This window comes from Camponotus floridanus, unplaced genomic scaffold (genome assembly GCF_003227725.1).
Source record: "Camponotus floridanus strain SB8 unplaced genomic scaffold, Cflo_v7.5 scaffold4, whole genome shotgun sequence".
Lineage (NCBI taxonomy): Eukaryota > Metazoa > Arthropoda > Insecta > Hymenoptera > Formicidae > Camponotus > Camponotus floridanus.
Genome location: NW_020229547.1, coordinates 2,094,977 through 2,115,205, shown reverse-complemented (window position 1 = coordinate 2,115,205; position 20,229 = coordinate 2,094,977). Strand labels below are relative to the sequence as shown.

Sequence of the window (20,229 nt, the reverse complement as noted above, 5' to 3'; positions counted from 1 at the left end):
TAAAGTAAGACAGAGAAAAACGTATGTCGTACAAGGCCATTGTGACAATGGCCTTGTGCGACATACGTTTTTCTCTGTCTTATTTTACGTCCACGACTACGACAGACATAAGCGCTCACGTCTAGTTCTCTACCATCAGCCTTAATCGGAGTTTAACGTATTAAACTCGGATTAACTCGAATTGTGGAACCGCTGCCTTAAGAAATTGACCAATCACAGTCGAATATGAAGAGACTATTCGACTGTGATTGGTCAATTTCTTAAGGCTTAGGGCTTAAATTATCTATTGTATTGACCCGGCCTTAGACGACCGCTCTCTTGTATATTTCTTTCTTGGTACACGAGATACGAGCTGATAAACTCTTTCCGCCTATCAGACGATTCTCTCTCAAGTTCTCGATAAGCGTGAATCGCGGATAAACTGTGCAACTTGAAGACATGTACGTGATTCATATTTCCTGCTGTTGTCAGCCCTGATTCAGAGGATCATGGTCGACCGATTGGGTTAGTTCGTGCTCCGCATATTAGCATTTAATTAATATCGCGTATTTTACAAAAAAAAGACGAAATCGCCGCGGCCGCGAACGACCTGTGGAAGGATTGCGTGTTCCTCGACGAGTCCTCTTTCGTTTTTCTCTATCTCTCGTCCTCTCCGTCTAACGTTCGCGCAATTCGGAGATAACGGTTCCACGAGCTGTCGTCAAAGTGGGCCGTGTGTGTTTTGACAGCTCCGACCAGCGTTGACGATTACTTCGCTCTGTTAGCCACGCTCTCTCTTTCGCGTTTCTTTTCCCACGTATCTGATGCAGGAGAGACGCATGTATGCATTTCAAGTGCGTTGCTCGCGAAAGAAAACCTTAAAAAGAATATACGAGCGTTGCTGAAAAGAACGGAGTTGACGCTAGGACGATTTATAAAACCAATACATATATATATATATATCTATTTTGTCGAGAGATTGTGGGTGTGTTCGATATTTATGTTCACCTCCCCCCTTCTTGATTTGATATGTTTCAGTAAACAGCGAGGCCAATGCCAGGCGTATCGCGATGGTCGAAAACTGCTTCGGCAGTTCGGGTCAGGTGAGAGAAATCGATAGATCTCATAATTCATAAATCATATAATACTTAATTATTTAAATAAACCAGTAATTTGCACTAGTTAAAGTTAGCTGTCGTTATGACTCACTTATGAATATTCTTCTTCTCTTGATAGCCACTCGCGGTACCTGGCCGAGTTTTGGTGGGAGAAGGTGTCCTGACGAAAATGTGCAGGAAGAAGCCCAAACCCAGACAATTTTTTCTGTTCAACGACATACTGGTCTATGGAAATATCGTGATTAATAAAAAAAAAGTATGTATCCTACAACAGAGAGTATAAAATAAGTTATGTATGTAATGATTATTATAAAATAATGGCAATAATGTTAACAGTAATAATAATTTGTTCACAGTATAACAAGCAACATATAATACCATTGGAGGAGGTAAAATTAGAGTCTTTAGCTGATGAGGGTCGTAAGTACATTATCATTATTTAATATATTTGTAATAAAATTTTTATTTTTGTCACAGAATACTTCAAATATGTTTCTAAGATATTTCGAAAGTATGTGCAAAAATCTGTATTATATATATAATGTGTACATATATTCATATGATTTTTTAACAATTTTATTATCATATAAATTGAAATTTTGCAATAAATACAAGTTTCTTTTATATAAAATATGAAAAAATGTGATCAAGTTCTATAAAATTTCAGTTTCATATGTAATTTGTAAATTGCTTGAAATTTATCTTTTTAGAAACTGAAATATTAATATCTTAAGTGAATACGATTTTTACAATAAATTAAAGTTTTGTGTAAAACTTTTAATGTTTTCATAAATACGGGTTAAGGAAAGAATTCAAGAATTTGTTTAATTTCCTCAAAAACTAAGTGATTTTATAATTTATATAAAAAGAATTAATAATACATAACAAGTTCATCAAACTATATATAAACATGTTATGTATATAAATATGTTGTATAAATATGACACATAGACAAAATCTCAAAATCACTCATCTAAAAAAAATCTATTCTATATTTATTTATATTTTGTTTTCATAATTTTTATTTGTTACCAAAAAGTATATTTTGTATATATAGAATTGTCTAATTACATTCTTATCATAGATATATTTGTTTCCTATTTGTTTCCCTATGCATTCTAAAAAGCGATAGTCAAATATTATGTTTTATACAGTATATGGATCAATAATCAAATGAGGTCATTCTTAGAAAATGTCAGTATAGTATTGGATCATTATTTATAGAATATCGTAATGGGTGGCTCATTAAAACAGTAACAAAGTCATTTGCTGTTTATGCTGCTACTGCAACAGAGAAGCAAGAATGGATGGCACATATCACAAAATGTATTGAAGATTTATTAAGAAAAAGTAAGTAAAAGCTAAATTATTACAACGATGTGTTTTGCAACCCAAATCTCTCGTAATTCCATAGATCTGCACAATTGATTTAGACTTTAATCCTTTCTTTATTTCTCTATATCCTTATAGGCGGCAAAAAGCCTGTCGAGATTCACGCAGCAGTCTGGGTACCAGATAATGAAGCTACAATTTGCATGCACTGCAATAAGACACAGTTTACAGTATTAAATAGACGGGTAATTGCGAGACTTGTATTAATTTCACCAATTTAAACAAAATGAAAATATACTAAAATAATTGCATTTTTTATTTCAGCATCACTGTAGGCAATGCGGAGCAGTAGTTTGCGGTCCCTGCAGTAATAAAAAATTATTATTACCTGGACAGGGGAACGGGAAGGCCGTCAGAGTTTGTTTACAATGTTACGATGCCGCTAGTAAAATCAAAGCTATACCCACAACTGCTGTGAATAGCTTAAATAACAAAGATCAGCAACGTAATTCTGCCGATAGTTCAGGAGGAGATAGTTCTGGAGACGACGATGAGGGAAATAAGGAAGAGAATCATGATGAGGTAATTACTAATTGGGTTCCTCCTTAGTTTTAATAAAAATTGATATCTTTTCATAATATGTGCATCACTTATCTGAAAATTAAAAATGATTAATTATTTTTTCGTCTCTGCTGTTTTATAATTTTTTTTTGTATTATTTATATATTGTGCATCTGTCATTATTATAAATAATGTTAGTTTTTTTTAGTATATTCCACAAAACCAATATATTATATGTAATAAAATATTTTTCTTCTCTTGTAGCCTAAATTTTATTCAACGCTTGGGCGATGAAGATGATGTACATCACACCAAACAATATCACAGAAAAATATAAAAATTTTACAAAAATATATTTTTTAAAAAAGCTGATGTTATTAAACTATTATATAGTTCAAAAAAAAGAAAAAAAAAGAATCAAGGGAAAAGATAATCATTCTTTATAATTTTTATGCATACATAATATGATTTTATAAATGCTCTATTGCATTACAATTTTAATTAATTTAAGATCAAAATTGTAAAAAAAATTTAGCAGTTTTAACATTAGATCTGTATTTAGTAAATTGAGAGAACTGAGATTTAAATAAATAATTGAGAAATGTTTGATAAAGTGTTTATGATTCTTAAAATAGCATGATGTATAACTTTACTATAATAAGACTCAATATTTATAATCATAAATATCTTACTAACCCTTGCAACAAATTTCTCTTGATCACAAACTTCTAATATAATTAATTCTAATAAAATAAATTTTTTGTAACATGTACTATTGTAACACAGTAAAATATATCAAAAAAAGTTTCTCTTCTCAAAATGTGAATCTCAAATCTTTCAAAATTGTAATATAATAGAGCATTTTGAAAATTATAATCAGTCTAAAGACTATAGGAATAGTTACTTTCTCTTTGAATTAAAAAAAAAAATTTTTTTTTATCAAATCATGTTATTGAAAATAAAAGTTTACAAAAATATTTCTATAAATATTTCTAAACAAAATATGAAAAACACGGAAAGGAAATAATTATGTATAAATATGATGAATTTATGCTAAATTTCTTAAAACATATTTTACTGAATACATATATTTGATTCATTTATGAATCTTTGCAGTTTTTATTAATAGAAAATATTGCACAATTTATATTGATAAAGAATAAGAAATACTAAATATGTATAAATAATTGCAAAAACATAAAAAGTATCATAAAAAGTAAACATAAAAGTATCAATACTTTTCTAAAATGCCGAAAATGCACCTTTAAAATCAGCAAAAATTTGTAATTAGTCAATACTATTATATTGATCAAATTGAATAACGATTGTAATTAAATTTTTTTTCTCTCATTGTTGTATGTATATTAAGAATATATGCCACATTGTGCCTTTTTATAATATTGATTAATATCAAATTAATATTCAGAAGTATGAATAGGTGACATAACACCTGTTGCAATATGCAGAATGTATTTTTAAGCAATGCAATGTCTAATTTTTATTGTATAGATTTTTACTTATCATTGCAAATACATTATAACTAAATACAGTGCATATATACACAGCAATCTAAAGTACATAGTAATTGTGAATAAAATGTTATTACAAATTTAAGTGTTATAAAGTATTAAACTAAATGATTATTTTTTCATGGCACTAATAATAAAAAGAAATTATATACATAGTTTATCTCATACATGCCAAGAATCTCAATAAATACAATTAATTTAATGTATACATAAATAATAGGTAAAATTGAAAAAAAAAGCACATTTTTCTAACTTTATGAATAAAACAAATCCATTCTTTATGTAAATCATATTGAAAAGGATGTCAGATAATTGAAAAAGTCGATGCGATTATATTATGTACAAAAAATATATATTTTTTTTTCTTAAATTTTATATAGCAAAATTACTTTGTAACAATAATTTTAATCTGTAACAAAATAATATAGTGTAGTATTTGCTTTGTGACTCCTATATATAATGTCTATATAACAATATAAATACATACATATAATGTATGATATAAAAAATATTTTATAAATATGTTATATAAACTCTACTACATGGAATAGAAAATATTAGTATTATGTGTTTACTCTACTTAAGGTTCCTAATTCCTCACATTCATGAATTGTAAGAAGGAATCATATGAATTTTTTTCTGCACTGTACTTCAAGATTAAATGCATGTATAATTCAATCTGCATATTTTACATTTTCAAGAAAAATAGGTCTTGTGGCAATCAATTTTAATTAACACTTAATTAACATAATTTTAACATTTTTTATTAATCCATAAATAAAAGGAATCTTTTTCTCTTCTTTGGTATATTTTACTACTAAAGTCTACTATGCTACCAAATACAAATGGCAATATATAAAAAAAAATTACTTTTATTTCAAAATATATTTTCGCTTTCAATAATTAAATTTATTATTCATGAATTATAACTCGGTGTATAGCAAAGAAATAGGAAATAGGAACTTTAAGGAATCAGAGTTTATTTACCTAAATAAACTTTTTAATTTTTTTTAATGTAAGCTTTTTATCATAGTTAAAAAAAGTTAATTAATAACATACTGTCCCTTATCAACTACACTTTGCTTTATAAAAGCAATATAAAACTATATTTAAAAATCAATGACCTGCCACATATTTTTAAACAAATAAATCGAATTATTTATCTATACAAAACACTGTATACCAAATGTAAAATCTTGTCGTTATTCGTGGATTTTAATGGGTAACTAATAAATTAAGCAAACTCTTTTTTAACTATTATATTCTGTCTCTATTATATTTTTTATTAATAAAAATTTCCCGATTCGATTTATTGCAAAAGATTTCTAGAACTTCGATTTATACATATGTAAGATTATTAATAAATTTTTTATTTTAATACCTTTGTTTCTCTGTTTTTCCTTCGTTATTCAACTTCTTATTCTTTGCATTTATCTTGAAACTTTATCATAGTAGAATTGCTGACCTCCAGCAATTTCTTATAACGTTCCACCAAGTCACTAATAGACTGTCTTCTTGAACTATTTTCATGCTTTACAACTGTGCCTTTATTCTCATCACTCACAAATTGTACTTCCGTAAAGTCATTTAACTCCAATTTATTTACTTTAAACTCGTGATCAAACTTGTCTGTCGTTCGTTCTTGGGACATATCTCTCGAGGTATTCTGTTTTATTGGAGTAAACTGTGCAGATGTAGATATACAAGAAATTGTAGAATTTATGAGAGACTCTTCATTCAGATTAAAATAACCCTTTGCTATAGTATCCAAATTAAAATCCGAAATATTAGGCATTTCTCCTATTGTATTTGCAATGGCAGAAGAATTGGCTTGTGCTGTAGATGGTAGAGATATCATGCTGGAATTGGCTGTTTAAATTTTAATTTAATTGAAATATAATTTGAATTTTATATGTATATATTTCTTTTAATATAAATATTGCAAAATAGTATTTGTATACAATTTTCAGAAAAGATTGTTACAAACCTTTTATATTTTTATCCATGTGTGATGAAAATAATCGGCAATATTTTCCTGTTACTTTCTTGGACAATTTATTCATTTTAGGTGTTACAAAACGCAAATTCAAACTTTGTTTGTCATTATTGTCTAACGACATAGCACTATCGATATTAATACGTGATACAAATAAATTCGTTCTTAAATCTGGTGTATGAATCCGCTTATATCGCACATATCTCGAAAATAACGATTTATGCGCAACTGAAAAGAATAAATATTGTAGTAGTAGTAAATTCTTTTATGAAAAATTGCAATGTATAACTTTCTAATTGTAAGTCCGTAAACTTACTTTCACCTGGAGTAAGTTGCAATAATTTCTGTAAATCATTCGTTTCATCTACACAATTAGTATTAATTTTGATAAGAGGCGATGGCATAAGAAGCACGCTATTTACAAAGGGTAACACATATTCTCCAGTTGTATAGTCCATATTTCTTTTACAGAAGAAACTTTGTGTCTCGACTATAGAATTTTTCATATTTGTCAAAATAGTTTTAAATATATTGTACATAGACTTCATATCTTCTACACTCGCTTCCATTTGCAACAGGCATTGCTTTAAGTCTACTAATTCATCTTTCCTCAAACATTGATACACTTGATGAAGTATCAAAGTGTGCAGGTAAATAAAATTGTGATATACCAATTGATTATCATTATATAAATGACAAAGATAATGCTGAAAGAGAACAATTGATTAAACTATAATATATAATATTAAGTAGTGTAGATATGAATAATTGTTTATTATATATACAGTAATATATAATTGCAAGAAAAAGATGATGTGCAACTATTTATTTAAAACAATATTAATACTCACCTGAATGTCAGGTGGAAATGGTAATTCCGATATCAGAGAACAATTGATTTTTTCCAACTGTTTGCCATCTAGTACTTTTGCATTGCCTAATAGATTCATTATTATGCCACTTATATTTTCGCATATTTTTTCCAGATTTTTCAAAACTGTGTTCTGTTTTTGTATGTAATGTATATTTTTGTCTAAACTATTTTTCCACACTAAAAAAAACATATATATTTATTAGTTTTGTATATGTGACATAAACTGATTCTCAATATATAAAAAATATATGGTAAAAATAAACATATTTCTGACTTTGTATGATTTCTGCATCCTCGACATTTTTCAAACGTTCTTTTATACAGATAGCAACAGGTGCAATACTTATGCAATTTGTCACAGATTGTTTCTTGTCAAATAATTCTGTTTTAATCTTAGCCAATTGTTCTTTCTCTTCTCTAAAATGAAAGAAGAAATGAACTTTAAAAGCTTTTTATACAAATGTTTTATACAAATGTCTGTTTTAGCAAAACATGGACAACAATAAGGAATAAAAATGTACATAAAAAAATATATATAAGAAATAAAAAAATATATGAAATAATATAAGAAATGTATATAAGAAACAAAATGTATAAAAGAAATAAAAAATTACGCCAATGTAAAATTCACTGCTTTCTCCATTTGTGTGCAATTTCTACGGTGACTCAATGTATCACTAGCAACACTCGCCTTAGATTGTTGTAAATATGTTTTAATTAGATCAATTGCAGGACCTGGTTTTGGTGCAGATATAACTTCATATTCAACTGAAACAAATGATAATTAAATATTATAAAATCTTAATCATATTAAATTTTTTATATATCTGAGATTAATATATATTTACACACACATATATACATGTGTGTACATGCATACATATATAGAAAATTATCAAAAACAAAGTTGATTTTCTTTTAAAATAGAATTACCTACCATTATGCATGAGGTACCTCTTTAGTGCAAGTTGAGATAATTTCCACATTATAAGCATAAACTTAGTACCACTCGCGTGATGCAGATATGTAGTAACTATATGTGGAAATCCCATGTCAGGATTCTCTGCAGCAATAACATTTAAGTAGTCTCTGACATCATTACGATATTTTGCTTCCGTTTTTTTACATAATATTGGCCATTCAACCAGTTTTCTGAAACGCTCAGCATCACATATCATTAATAGATAATGAGAGACTTGTATGAATCCCGCAAAATTCGGTTTATCAAACATTCCCTGTAAAATATATCTATGATTTGTTATCGATAAAACTGGTAAAGTTAACACATATATAAAAGAAAAATATACTTAAGAATGAATCACCATAAAATAAAGAAAAGTAAAATTCTTACCTCCCGAAAAACCTTTTTGAAATCTTCACTTGGCGGAATCAATTGATTTAATAAAAAGACATTCCGATGAAAAGACGCGCTGACAGCCATTCTGTGATGCTACAACTATATGTTGTGTGATAAATAAATTATGAATCTAATCTCATCTAGTTAAGATAATCGTCTAATTAATATGAAGTTTTCCCGCTTATAGCGAAAATATTATGTATGTACAATTTATATTGTACGATTGATTAATATTAATATAATTTATAATGTGTTAATAACGTACAACACGATGTAAATACTCGATACTATTATACAACTTGTAGTTTATCAATCATATACAACGCATTTGCTTTTTCGATCGATCTTCGATGGAAATTTAAAGGTAGAAAAGAAGGCACCGCGAAATGAGAACTTAAAAAACACACAAAAAGTACATAAAAAACACGTACTTAGTTAATAAACATTTGAATTTTCTAAAATCACCAGTTGTGTGCGTCTCGCTCGAATCGAGATGGGAAACTTTAAGGTTATATTTCGATTGACATAAGAGTTTTGACGAAGGCTTGGTTATTATCGCACGTTTCCAAAAGCCTCTAGAAATTCTCTATTCGATAGCCAATAGATATGTTTGACAAACTTTTTCTAATATAATCACTGATATATATACGATATAAATACACGGATTGAATGAACGCTACTATCGCGTCCTCAATCGAACATGGCGTCCGCCATCTTACGAGGGAAATTTTTACGCATGCGCGTTAATGGGTCTGTTCTTTTCAGCTGCACTGCTGTACTAATGCAATTAGTTAGAGTGAAAGAAAGTATGTTTGTCTCTTGCTAACTTATTGTACTAGTGCAGCAGTACAGCTGAAAAGAACAGACCCAATATCTGAGCGATACTTCAAATGATTTATAAAATAGAATCATGTAATGTATGTAGAAGTAAAAACAAGAAATAAATTTAATAATTCTGATATTTAATTATAACTAAAATATTAATGAGAATAATTAAATTTTACTTCATAAAAATAGTATTTTTCATAATTTCTTTATTTTTAATTTTGTAAACTTTGATTATATAATAAACTAAGTTTAATTATTAAATAAACTAAAAATCACTTTAAATATTTCAATAATCAAGTTAATAATTTAAGAACTGTAAAAAGAGTGATATTATATGTTTAAATTTCCCTCTAACATGGCGGATCTCCTGAGGACGGAAGTTGAGCGAATATCAAAATCCATATTTTATATATATATATATATATATAAATTGTGTTTATATAAAATATTATATTTTATATGTACGTTTTTGCTTGAGATAAATATATGAAATGTTGAAGAGAGAGAGAGAGAGAGAGAGAGAGAGAGAGAAGGAGAGAGAGAGAGGAGAGAGAGAGAGAGAGGAAGAGTGAGAGAGGAAGAGAGGAGAGAGAGAGAGAGAGAGAGAGAGAGAGAGAGGAAGAGTGAGAGAGGAAGAGAGAAGGAGAGGGGAAAGCGAGGAATCCGAGTGTAGAAAGTGCAGACAAAAACGGGCAACCTACTGAGTGTAGAAAGTGCAGGTATGATTAGAACTATTACGTGCACTGGGGATGAACGTCGTGCTGGTCCGGCGACCATTTTTGCGATCGGCGTTCCAGGTCATCCTCGGCGAGGACGTTTCCCGTGGCGAATCGTAGGATTTCATCGCCGATAATCGGGATAATTTCGCGATTACGTGAACCCGGGAAGGAAACCACTCTCGTCGGGATCGACGAGACGCGTAGTACGCGAGTTACGACATGTCGTCGATGATACGCAGGATCGCACCGTCGCGCGAAGAACGTTCGACGGGGCAGCGTTAATTCGTCTCGTGTCTGAGAAAAAAAGAGTGACGTCCGTGAATTCCTGGCATTCGAGTGCATGTAATCGCGAAAACGGGGTTTGTTTTCGCGTGTCATACTTTATTATGCGGGAGCTTGATCGAGCCTATACCGTCTCTTTCTGCCTCTCCTTCTCTCTCTTTCTCTCGGTGTCCCTCGCAATATATTAATTGATAATTGACGAAGGAAGAGAAGTTATCGTTTCGCTCTCGGACTCTAATCGGAACTGCAGAATATACGTAATACACAATGGCTGCAACCTTCGATCAGTACGACAAATCGAGGTGAGTGTGACAGAAAATTCCCATGTTTTGATTCATCAAGCAATCATCAATGTCATGTATATATATGCGGCACTTGAAATTGCGGCTGCAATTTGTATCGTGTCGACGTGCAGTCGTTTCACGCCTCTTATTCCAATCTCACGATATCATTTTTTTTCATCTCGATATGATTTTATCGTCTTCTTGAGCACTGGATAAATCATCCTTAGTCCGTGCGACGTGAAGAATTATAATTATTTGTTTCTCAAAGTATCGTCCCATAGATGAAGCACGAGAGACTGCAATTTTTTACACATTTTTTAAATGTCCATCAAATTTACATAGACGTTTGTTTTTCATGGACTATTTTCACAAACAGTTAATTGAGGTTTTATTCGTCTTCCTTATGTTTTCATTTTAGAAAAGAAAAATTAATTTCTTATAAATAAGAAAGAAAAAATATTTATATTTACTAGCAAATAAATTTCCAAATTTTATGCTACTTAATTGAATTAAATGACATTTTACTATCCTTACATTTTATATTCTTTCCATTTTTTTCATTTTAATTATTGCTATTTCTGTAATTATATATGACTAATTATATATGATTACTTTTATTCATAATATTTGTGGATTGTTATATGAATTTATTCTAAAAAAATTTTATTTTCTATCTAAATAAGTGAATAAATAGATATAGGATCAGTTAAAACTTTGTTAGCTTAGATTTAAATGTATGTAAATATAAATGTATGACAAATTTCTTGCATATTTTTCTACTTATTTTAAGAAAAATTTCTTATCTTTTGTAGCAGTTTTATGTGAAATATATGCAACTATTTATAAAAGATTTAATTTATATATATTTATGATTTGATTCTCTTTTAGCTGGTACTTTGGTGCTATGTCACGGCAGGATGCTTCCGACCTACTAATGGGTGAGAAAGAAGGTGGTGTATTTTTAGTACGAGATAGCACTTCTATACATGGTGATTTTGTACTATGCGTAAGAGAGGACAGTAAAGTTAGCCACTATATCATCAATAAAATTCAACAAGGAGATCAAATTCGATATCGGATTGGAGATCAGATGTTTCCTGATATTCCTAGTCTTCTAGCGTTTTACAAACTGCATTATTTGGATACCACACCATTAATTAGGCCTGCTCCGAAGAAAACACAGAGGGTAATTGCAAAGTACGATTTTGATGGCAATGATTCTGATGATTTACCCTTTAGAAAAGGTATAGTTGATTTTTTTAATTTCACACACATACATAATTTATACAAATTTGATAAAGTTATTTTAATGAAATGAAATTTGTAATAACAGGTGATATACTCACTGTAATATCAAAGGATGAAGAACAATGGTGGACAGCTAGAAATAGCGTTGGCCAAACTGGTTCAATACCAGTTCCATATGTTCAGAAATATGATGAGGATAATCACATGATAATAGAAAATAATTCGCGGCCTGAAAGCGGGGGCAGTTCCGGCTCGAACTCCAATTCCGGACCTACAACACAGGTATCTCAAGCAGAAATAACGGGACAAGCGACTGTAACGCGAAGATCGAACATTCAGAGAACGTTACCGGCCTTTGCAAAAGTGAAACAGGCAAGGGTGCCGAACGCGTACGATAAAACTGCATTAAAATTAGAAGTAGGTGATATGATAAAAGTGACAAAGACTAATATCAATGGACAGTGGGAGGGCGAGTTACACGGCAAAGTCGGACATTTTCCATTTACGCACGTGGAATTTGTAGATAACGAGACTGGTGAAGACAATCAGGAGATTTAACAAAAATTCTCCGAGTGCGATGCATCACATGTGTGACAATGGAAAGAGAGAGAGAGAGAGACTCCTATATTATCAAAATTTAGATTACTAATAACATCTATTATATGTACCATTGCATAGATGTGCTTATATACATTCAAGTCTGAACAGTTACACTTACATTCGATTGTGCCGCGTGTTATGTGCTATACAAGAAGAAACCCCAGATTTTTGTGCAATACGTTGAAATGAAATGTTCAAAGATTTGTGTTAATATGTCTACTGTGTGTTAATATTTTAGTCACATGTGCATCCATAATCTTTTTTGTAATACATTGCTAATTATCCAAAGCACAAGCATAATTTTATAAAGTTATTAGATTTAGATATGTAAAATACAACTTTACATATATATATATATACATATATATATACATATATATTAGAATAAGACTATTATTTCATTAAAAAGAAATTAAAACCATATTTCAATGAAATAATAAAACGACCTATAAAAGATACAATATTTATAAGATATATCCTAACAGTTCTTACGTAGGATATATCTTCATGGTTCTAATTTATAATTATTTATATATACAGCTAATCAAGCTCATTTCATTTTTCTCTTACATAGATGTTAATATAATGCACTAGTTTAAACATTCACGTAAATATAATATTTTGTTTATTCTAAGAATCTATTGATGTTTTAAAATGAATGATTCAGCACAAGGTTCTTGACTCGCGTTCAACGAGTGTCTGTCATGGATTTGTTGATTTTATAAAAGATTATGTTAATGATACATGTTATTATCACATACATAAAACATATATGTTATCATTTTTATTTATCAATATTACAATAAGTAATATTCATGAAATGTGCTTCTCTCCTAAAAAGTAACTTCTACAAAGTTGGAATGGTATATTCTCTTCTGAGTGTATAGTAATATTTTCTAGTCATGCAGTGACTATGATAAAAATATGTATATTCTACTGCATTCTTCTTCATCTGAAATATTAAAATAGAAATAAAGAGTGCATACTGTTCTACAGATTATAAAATCTATCTTTGTCATGGTACATATAATATCTGTTAGCCATATAGAGGTTGTGCCACACGATTGGAGCAACTTGCATTGTGCTAGAAATTTGTATTTATATATAATGATGTGTAGAAAAAGGTTAATTGTATCAAACATACATATATAATATATATATATATATATATATATATATATATATATATATATATACATGTATGTATATATGTAGCAGTATACTACTGATCATATCTATTATTTTGTATTTTCATAATGCAATTTTTTAAATCAGAAATTATGTTGAATGTGTGTGTATATATATATATGTATACATACACATACACACTCAGCATACTATATATCGCTACTTGATTTTTTAATTTATCATATGCATTTGACATTTCCATCATTATATTAGTATCAAATTGTGTAAGTTCTCCATAATCTTCCTAAAATTATGCACAGTATTAAGATAGATAAAATGTGGAAGTATTCCATATCAATAAACCTCGTGTCTAGGCAAGATTCTCTTCCGCTTAATATTTAAGAAAAAAAATATTCAGAAATGGTCCAATTTGTATTTTTTACATCCATTTTGATATTCAGTGTACGAAACAAGACAAACTGGATAACGGGCAGTTTTTTGGCAGCATTACCAGAATCGAGCCGAATCGAATGTTTGTATAAAATGAGATGAGATGTGTGGAATGTGCCATTATGTACATTTTATGTACATTTCTTTAATTGTCGATTAATTTCAATAATAAAATGGTGCTTAAATTTTCAGCATATAATTGAGTTTGAAACATATCAATTTGATATCAGCGAAAATGTTTAAATAATTTCAATAATTTTTGCATATAATAGTTGTTTAATTAACATGTGTATCGATTAAAGAAATTTCTACTGTAAATTTAATAATCAATCATAGCAATCGTAATATAATGAAAGAAATCATGGTTATATAAATTACTTCCATCATTTCACCATGTGTTAATCCTTTATCCAAAATAATTTTATTTATATCCATAACATATATGTGAGATAAATTTAAATACGTCAAGGATATAAATGTATATTTTTCTAAGCATATGCACACATATACTTGGTTTTTCTAATATGAACCAATTTTATAGATATACAATATGATAGAATTAATAATCATTTAGATAAATATATATATATATATATATATATATATATATATTTTTGTGTTGTAATTTATAATAAATTGTAATAATGTAACAATTATAGCATTTAATAATAAATGATAGATAATATATAGATATTGCACTGTTTATTAATTTTTGTAATATTAAATGCGTTTGGTGCAACGCTATTTTCATTTCAAAATACAAGATTCTTAGATCTAATTGAGCTACCAAATATTTCGAGGCAAAAATAGCGTCAAACGGAGTGTATCCAATGCGTTAGAAATATATATATTTCTTGCACATAATTATATATTTTTATTTTTTTAAATATTAAAATATAATTTGAAAAATATATATTAATTTGCAAATTACAGGGCAAAACTTACAATTTATTTTACAGCAGTCTGCATTTATTTCATACTATACACCATTAAAAGCACAAGATGTAATAGAATTTTATCTTCAAAAAACATGCACGTTATCGCGCCAATTGTGTAATTAATGCTGCACACATTTCGAAAAATTCCATTGTATGATGACCCGTTGCTTGCGGAGGTGGCAATGTTGGATCTAAAAGTATGCATATATATTTTTGTACACATAAAACATAAATTATGCTTATGCAATCGTAATAATTTTGTATTGGATAACTTACCTCGTCCAATGTCATCCTCTTCCGTCGATAAGGACTTAAAATCTAATAAATAACTCTTGTAATCAACTTGATACAATTGTAATGACATTTTGCTATATCTGTCAGTCAAGTTGTTCTTATGTCGTACTCTAACACTGTATGCATTTATAATCTTCCATTCCTGAAAAACCAATTCGTATGTTGTCGCATGTAAGCAAATAATTGTTGCTACGCAATTCAGTATGATGAATCTTACAAAGTTAAGCGCTTTCATGGCACGGTAAACTTCATTCATAATGTCATTTGGCTTGGACTGCGATCTGATACCTAAATGCCACTTTGCTCTCTTCACAGGCGTACCGCGATTGCCTTGTGTCTGTCCGGATGTACTACTTTGTGAACCTTGACGTTCACGGTATGCTACAACATTACCATTATACAATTATTGCCAGAGAGAGTCAGTTAAAATATATCCTTCATTTTCACAGATTTAATTTTATACAAAATAATAATAAATTGTCCAAAGCAAAATATTTGGTAACATTTAATGCATCTGACAATTTTTGCAATACTTACTGTTTAATTACTGTTTGAACTTTATAAAAATCTTAAATTAAGTGATGGACAACACGAATGAATTTGTTTCATTCATATGTTTCACATACGTGCAATTCTTTCCGGATGAGGCCTCAAGGGACTACTGCTCGCGTCGTTTGGGCTAAACGCTACCGGCGGTGGGCTAGACGCCACATAAAAGTCTTTTAATTCAGCTTTAGCGGCTTCATCCGCGATTCTTTTATTATCAATGATTAAATGATAGGCAATCGCCAACTGATCATGCGGATCACCGCCCAATAACGCGGAGTGTACTTCTGGTTCTTTGACATTAAACTTCTCACATACTTCATTCACGGCGTCTATGTCGATAACGGATGAATCTTGTTCGACAGGTGATGGAAACAAATACGACGGTAAATCCTTCTGGAACCACTCGTGTTTTCTGAAGTTGTATATTAGATATAATAATAGTTATACTCTTAATTAAAATGGATTCATGTATTATTTAACATACTTAATGTCTTCAATAGTTGCCCTTTTCATCGGGTCGACTTGTAACATATGGCATAAGAGACTAACAACAGTCTTGTTCAAATATTCCGGAATAGGAAAAACACCAGCTAAAATCAAAGGTGAATTATATAATATCTATTATATAATATCTATTATAATATTTAAAATGCAATGAAGAAAATATTTATCTGCGTACATTCTCGTCGAGAGAAAAACTTACATTTAATTTTGCGAAAGAGTGTAGGAACATGTTCATCGTCAAATGGTAAGGTACCACAGAGTAGTGCGTATAATATAACACCACAGGACCAAATATCTACTTCGGGACCGGCGTACAATTTGCCAGATATTACTTCTGGCGCGGCATAATTTGGAGAACCGCACGAAGTACGTAAGAACTCACCATCCATCATCATATTCGATAAACCTGTAAATTTTTGAAAAATAATAATGCTTATATTATATAATAGGAATGTCAATGTGTGTCAATTATATCCATATACCAAAATCTGCGATCTTCACATGAAGATTGTGATCTAACAGAAGATTTTCCGGTTTTAAATCACGATGGACTATCATATGTCGATGACAATAATCGACGCCCGATATAATTTGTTGGAAAAATCGTCGCGCTTCATACTCCTTAAGTTTACCATGCTTAACGATATAATCAAACAGCTCTCCACCTGAGACATATTCCATTATCATGAATATGTCTGTAGGAGTACTTATGACCTGATATCTGTGTACATGAAATATATATTAAGGCTAGCACTATTATAGGAATTGTTTATTTAAAAGTTAGTATCTGGCAAAAGTTATTAAATAGCAAAAATTTTATTTTCAAACTAAAGTTTCAAACTCAATTATATTTTTTATGAAATTAATTTTGTTTCCAAAAGATTAGAGTTTCCTCTGTTATTTATATATGAAATCTATATATAAATATCATTAAAATTTTTAAATGATTAATTAATACTTACAATTTGATAATATGAGGATGCCTGAAGAGTTTAAGATTTTGTATTTCCCTGCGAATTTTCCCTACAACATCTAGGCTTTTAATTTTTTGTCGATTCAGAATCTTCACAGCAACCTTATGTTTTGTTAAAACGTGTTCTCCAACTAATAAAAAGGAATACATAGTATAAAAAATATTTATATATCATATAAATCATATATGTATATATATGGATACATACTTTTTACTTTACCAAATGTACCAACACCTAAAGTCTGGCCTAATGTATAATGGCCTATCTTGACAATGGGTTGTGGTTGACTTGCAAGTTTTTCAGACATTTTGTTGCTGTACAAGATAAAATTCCTTATACAATATGATATACAATGTATAATACAATTTATTATTGAGTTCAAGATTATATTTAGTATTGTTATAACAATACTATCTTTCATACACATAATTGTGAAATTATAAGCTAGAGAACTCTCTATATTAAATATTTTAAGGATATTTGAAACAATTTGAAGTATACAAAACATCTGTATTGTCTTTTTGTTTTGTGTATCTTCTGATTACAATTTTACAAAACTAACAACATAACTGATATAAACATAACTAAAGAAATAAAAAAATTTCAGTTACAATATTATTATTCTAAGTTAGAAGATTCTAAGTTTATCAAATAAAATATCAATTTCGATTAAAATGTACATATTACAAATGTATAATTTTTACATATCAATCTATCTGATTTTAAATAATTTCTTCTTAGCTATGTATATACATCAGATTAAAAAGAAATAAAAATTGTTAACTATTATTACCTTTAATTCAATTAGTTATTATCCTCGCAGAATTACTTCGAATAAGTAGATATTAACAGGTATAAATTCACTCGTTGTGCATAATGCATAACAGCACGTTATTCATTTATACCTGTAAATAATTCATGCGAGATGAACCTGCAATGAAATCCTGCAGTTGAATGATAAAGACATAAAAATTCCGTTGAAAGAAAAATGTGCAGCCAAAATGGCACAAATAGCTTCAATCACCTGACACGATTTACATGTTGAATTTCTTATCATGCAGGTATTGTGCGTACGATCAATTTTATCGGATTTGTGTCATCGCTTGAATAGTAATGTCAGAATAGGACATACTTTCTTACATCAAACAGCTATGTTGGCACTGAAAAATAATTACACGCTGCTGGCTCAAGATTGTTCGATTTATAAATTTGATAAAATCATGTCTTATAATTATATAAAATATACATGATGTCTATAATGTATGATCCTATCAGAGAGAAAACTGAGAGATGTCATGGTCTGCTTTTAAGTGATCCCTGAAAGCGATACTCCCTCTATGGACATTGAAAACGTGGACATAAACTATAAAGCCAATGTCCATGAATGTTCTCAGAGAGTATCATGTGCACAATTCTGGTTTCGTTCCGTGCTATGTGCACGAAATGCCGGTAGCACCAGAGTATAACAAATAGCCAACTTCTGACTGACAATGAGTATCATGATTAAATGACAACGTGACATATGTCAACCTCTAATACACGAGTCAGAAGTTGGCTATATCGCAAGGCCGAAAATGAAATGTTGGACGTCGCCCGCGATATTTCAAGCCGGAAAATCTCGTATAATATGTAAAATATTTACATTAAATCATACATCGTTATATTCGTTTCAAACAGCGCTACAACTTTTATTATATCAAAATATCTACATTATTATAAAAAAATTATACATATTTCTCCGTTCTTTAATACAGATAAATTTTGTAATCAACCACTATACTCACAATAAAGTTCAGTTAAAGCCATTTAATTTCATATATATTTGTTATGGTCTATCTCTTTTAGTTAAAAAGATAAAAGGGGGTGGCCACTTTTAGGTGGAACACTCTGTATATATATATATATATATATATATATATATATATATATATATATATATATATATACATATTTCTAAACATAACGCAGATATTTCAGAATAAAGTTGTAGCGTCATACTATATATCCATATATATATTATATGTGTGTGTTTGTATGTGTAGAGAGAGAGAGAGAGAGAGAGAGAGAGAGAGAGAGAGAGGGAGGGAGGGGGAGAGAGAGGACCACAAAATTTTTTTAAAAAATTAAAATTAAAAATTTATTTATATTTATATACATATATTATTTATATACATTATAGGCATTTTGTGTACATAGGCATTTCGTGTACTACAGACATTTTTTACATAGCACGAAACAGAATCAGAAATTGTGCACATGTATACGTTACCCTCTGAGAACTTTCGTGAACTTTGGCTTTGTAGTTCGTGTCCACGTTTTTTAAATTAACAGAGGGTGTATCACTTTCCGGGATCACCTAAAAGCGGGCCATGACCATGACACCTCTCAGGCTGATATTCATAGTCCGATCTTATATTTAAGATCGTCTTAAGTCTGGTCCGAGGTTGACTTAAGACCTCCTTCAACCAATCAAATAGCTGCGTAGCATTTCAAGCTCGAACTTAAGACGATCTCAAATATAAGATCGAACTATGAATGGCGGCCTCAGTCTTCTCTCTGCAATCGATGATCTCTGGTATTATTTATTAGAGATAAGAAAACAACTAGTGAGACAACGGGCGTTAAAGCATGGATGTTTTTAAATGGCGACGTAGCAAACCGATTGGTTGCCACATGTTGTTACTT

General features: G+C 29.7%; 4 protein-coding genes across 12 annotated transcripts; 2 read left to right on the top strand and 2 right to left on the bottom strand.

Moving 5' to 3' along the window:
* The first annotated feature begins 355 nt into the window (after window positions 1-355).
* On the top strand, window positions 356-3,443 carry LOC105252988 (pleckstrin homology domain-containing family F member 2). Of its 4 annotated transcripts, none has more exons than XM_011260703.3 (8): window positions 356-504; window positions 1,018-1,082; window positions 1,216-1,353; window positions 1,454-1,517; window positions 2,391-2,447; window positions 2,568-2,674; window positions 2,754-3,011; window positions 3,255-3,443. In XM_011260703.3, the coding sequence occupies exons 1-8, from the start codon at window positions 489-491 to the stop codon at window positions 3,282-3,284; spliced, it is 735 nt and encodes a 244-aa protein (XP_011259005.1). In that variant the 5' UTR covers window positions 356-488; the 3' UTR covers window positions 3,285-3,443. The 4 variants fall into 4 exon arrangements, with proteins under 4 accessions (XP_011259005.1, XP_011259003.1, XP_011259004.1 ...); XM_011260701.3 differs by having other exon boundaries at window positions 2,322-2,447; XM_011260702.3 differs by lacking the exon at window positions 356-504 and adding an exon at window positions 530-833 and having other exon boundaries at window positions 2,322-2,447.
* LOC105252987 lies at window positions 2,339-9,474 on the bottom strand. Of its 5 annotated transcripts, none has more exons than XM_011260698.3 (11): window positions 9,178-9,474; window positions 8,741-8,845; window positions 8,327-8,624; window positions 8,004-8,157; window positions 7,664-7,806; window positions 7,367-7,566; window positions 6,832-7,222; window positions 6,507-6,743; window positions 5,901-6,388; window positions 2,818-3,083; window positions 2,339-2,637 (listed from the first exon to the last, which is right to left on the bottom strand). In XM_011260698.3, exons 2-9 carry the CDS (start codon window positions 8,828-8,830, stop codon window positions 5,937-5,939), a joined length of 1,965 nt encoding a protein of 654 aa, XP_011259000.1. In that variant the 5' UTR covers window positions 8,831-8,845; window positions 9,178-9,474; the 3' UTR covers window positions 2,339-2,637; window positions 2,818-3,083; window positions 5,901-5,936. The 5 variants fall into 5 exon arrangements, with proteins under 5 accessions (XP_011259000.1, XP_025267235.1, XP_011259002.1 ...); XM_025411450.1 differs by lacking the exon at window positions 9,178-9,474 and adding an exon at window positions 9,012-9,170; XM_011260700.3 differs by lacking the exon at window positions 8,741-8,845 and having other exon boundaries at window positions 8,327-8,541.
* An 811-nt stretch (window positions 9,475-10,285) lies between these two features.
* LOC105252989 (adapter molecule Crk) lies at window positions 10,286-12,826 on the top strand. The gene is made up of 3 exons (XM_011260704.3): window positions 10,286-10,877; window positions 11,748-12,103; window positions 12,193-12,826. Exons 1-3 carry the CDS (start codon window positions 10,843-10,845, stop codon window positions 12,663-12,665), a joined length of 864 nt encoding a protein of 287 aa, XP_011259006.1. The 5' UTR covers window positions 10,286-10,842; the 3' UTR covers window positions 12,666-12,826.
* Window positions 12,827-15,232: 2,406 nt separating this feature from the next.
* Window positions 15,233-18,806, bottom strand: LOC105252990 (5'-AMP-activated protein kinase catalytic subunit alpha-2). 2 transcript variants are annotated; one of them, XM_025411416.1, is made up of 11 exons: window positions 18,569-18,806; window positions 18,338-18,488; window positions 17,752-17,858; window positions 17,533-17,674; window positions 17,053-17,291; window positions 16,770-16,976; window positions 16,551-16,656; window positions 16,144-16,478; window positions 15,735-15,898; window positions 15,500-15,659; window positions 15,233-15,414 (listed from the first exon to the last, which is right to left on the bottom strand). In XM_025411416.1, exons 3-11 carry the CDS (start codon window positions 17,849-17,851, stop codon window positions 15,323-15,325), a joined length of 1,545 nt encoding a protein of 514 aa, XP_025267201.1. In that variant the 5' UTR covers window positions 17,852-17,858; window positions 18,338-18,488; window positions 18,569-18,806; the 3' UTR covers window positions 15,233-15,322. The 2 variants fall into 2 exon arrangements, with proteins under 2 accessions (XP_025267201.1, XP_011259007.1); XM_011260705.3 differs by having other exon boundaries at window positions 18,338-18,475.
* Between the last annotated feature and the right edge of the window lie 1,423 nt (window positions 18,807-20,229).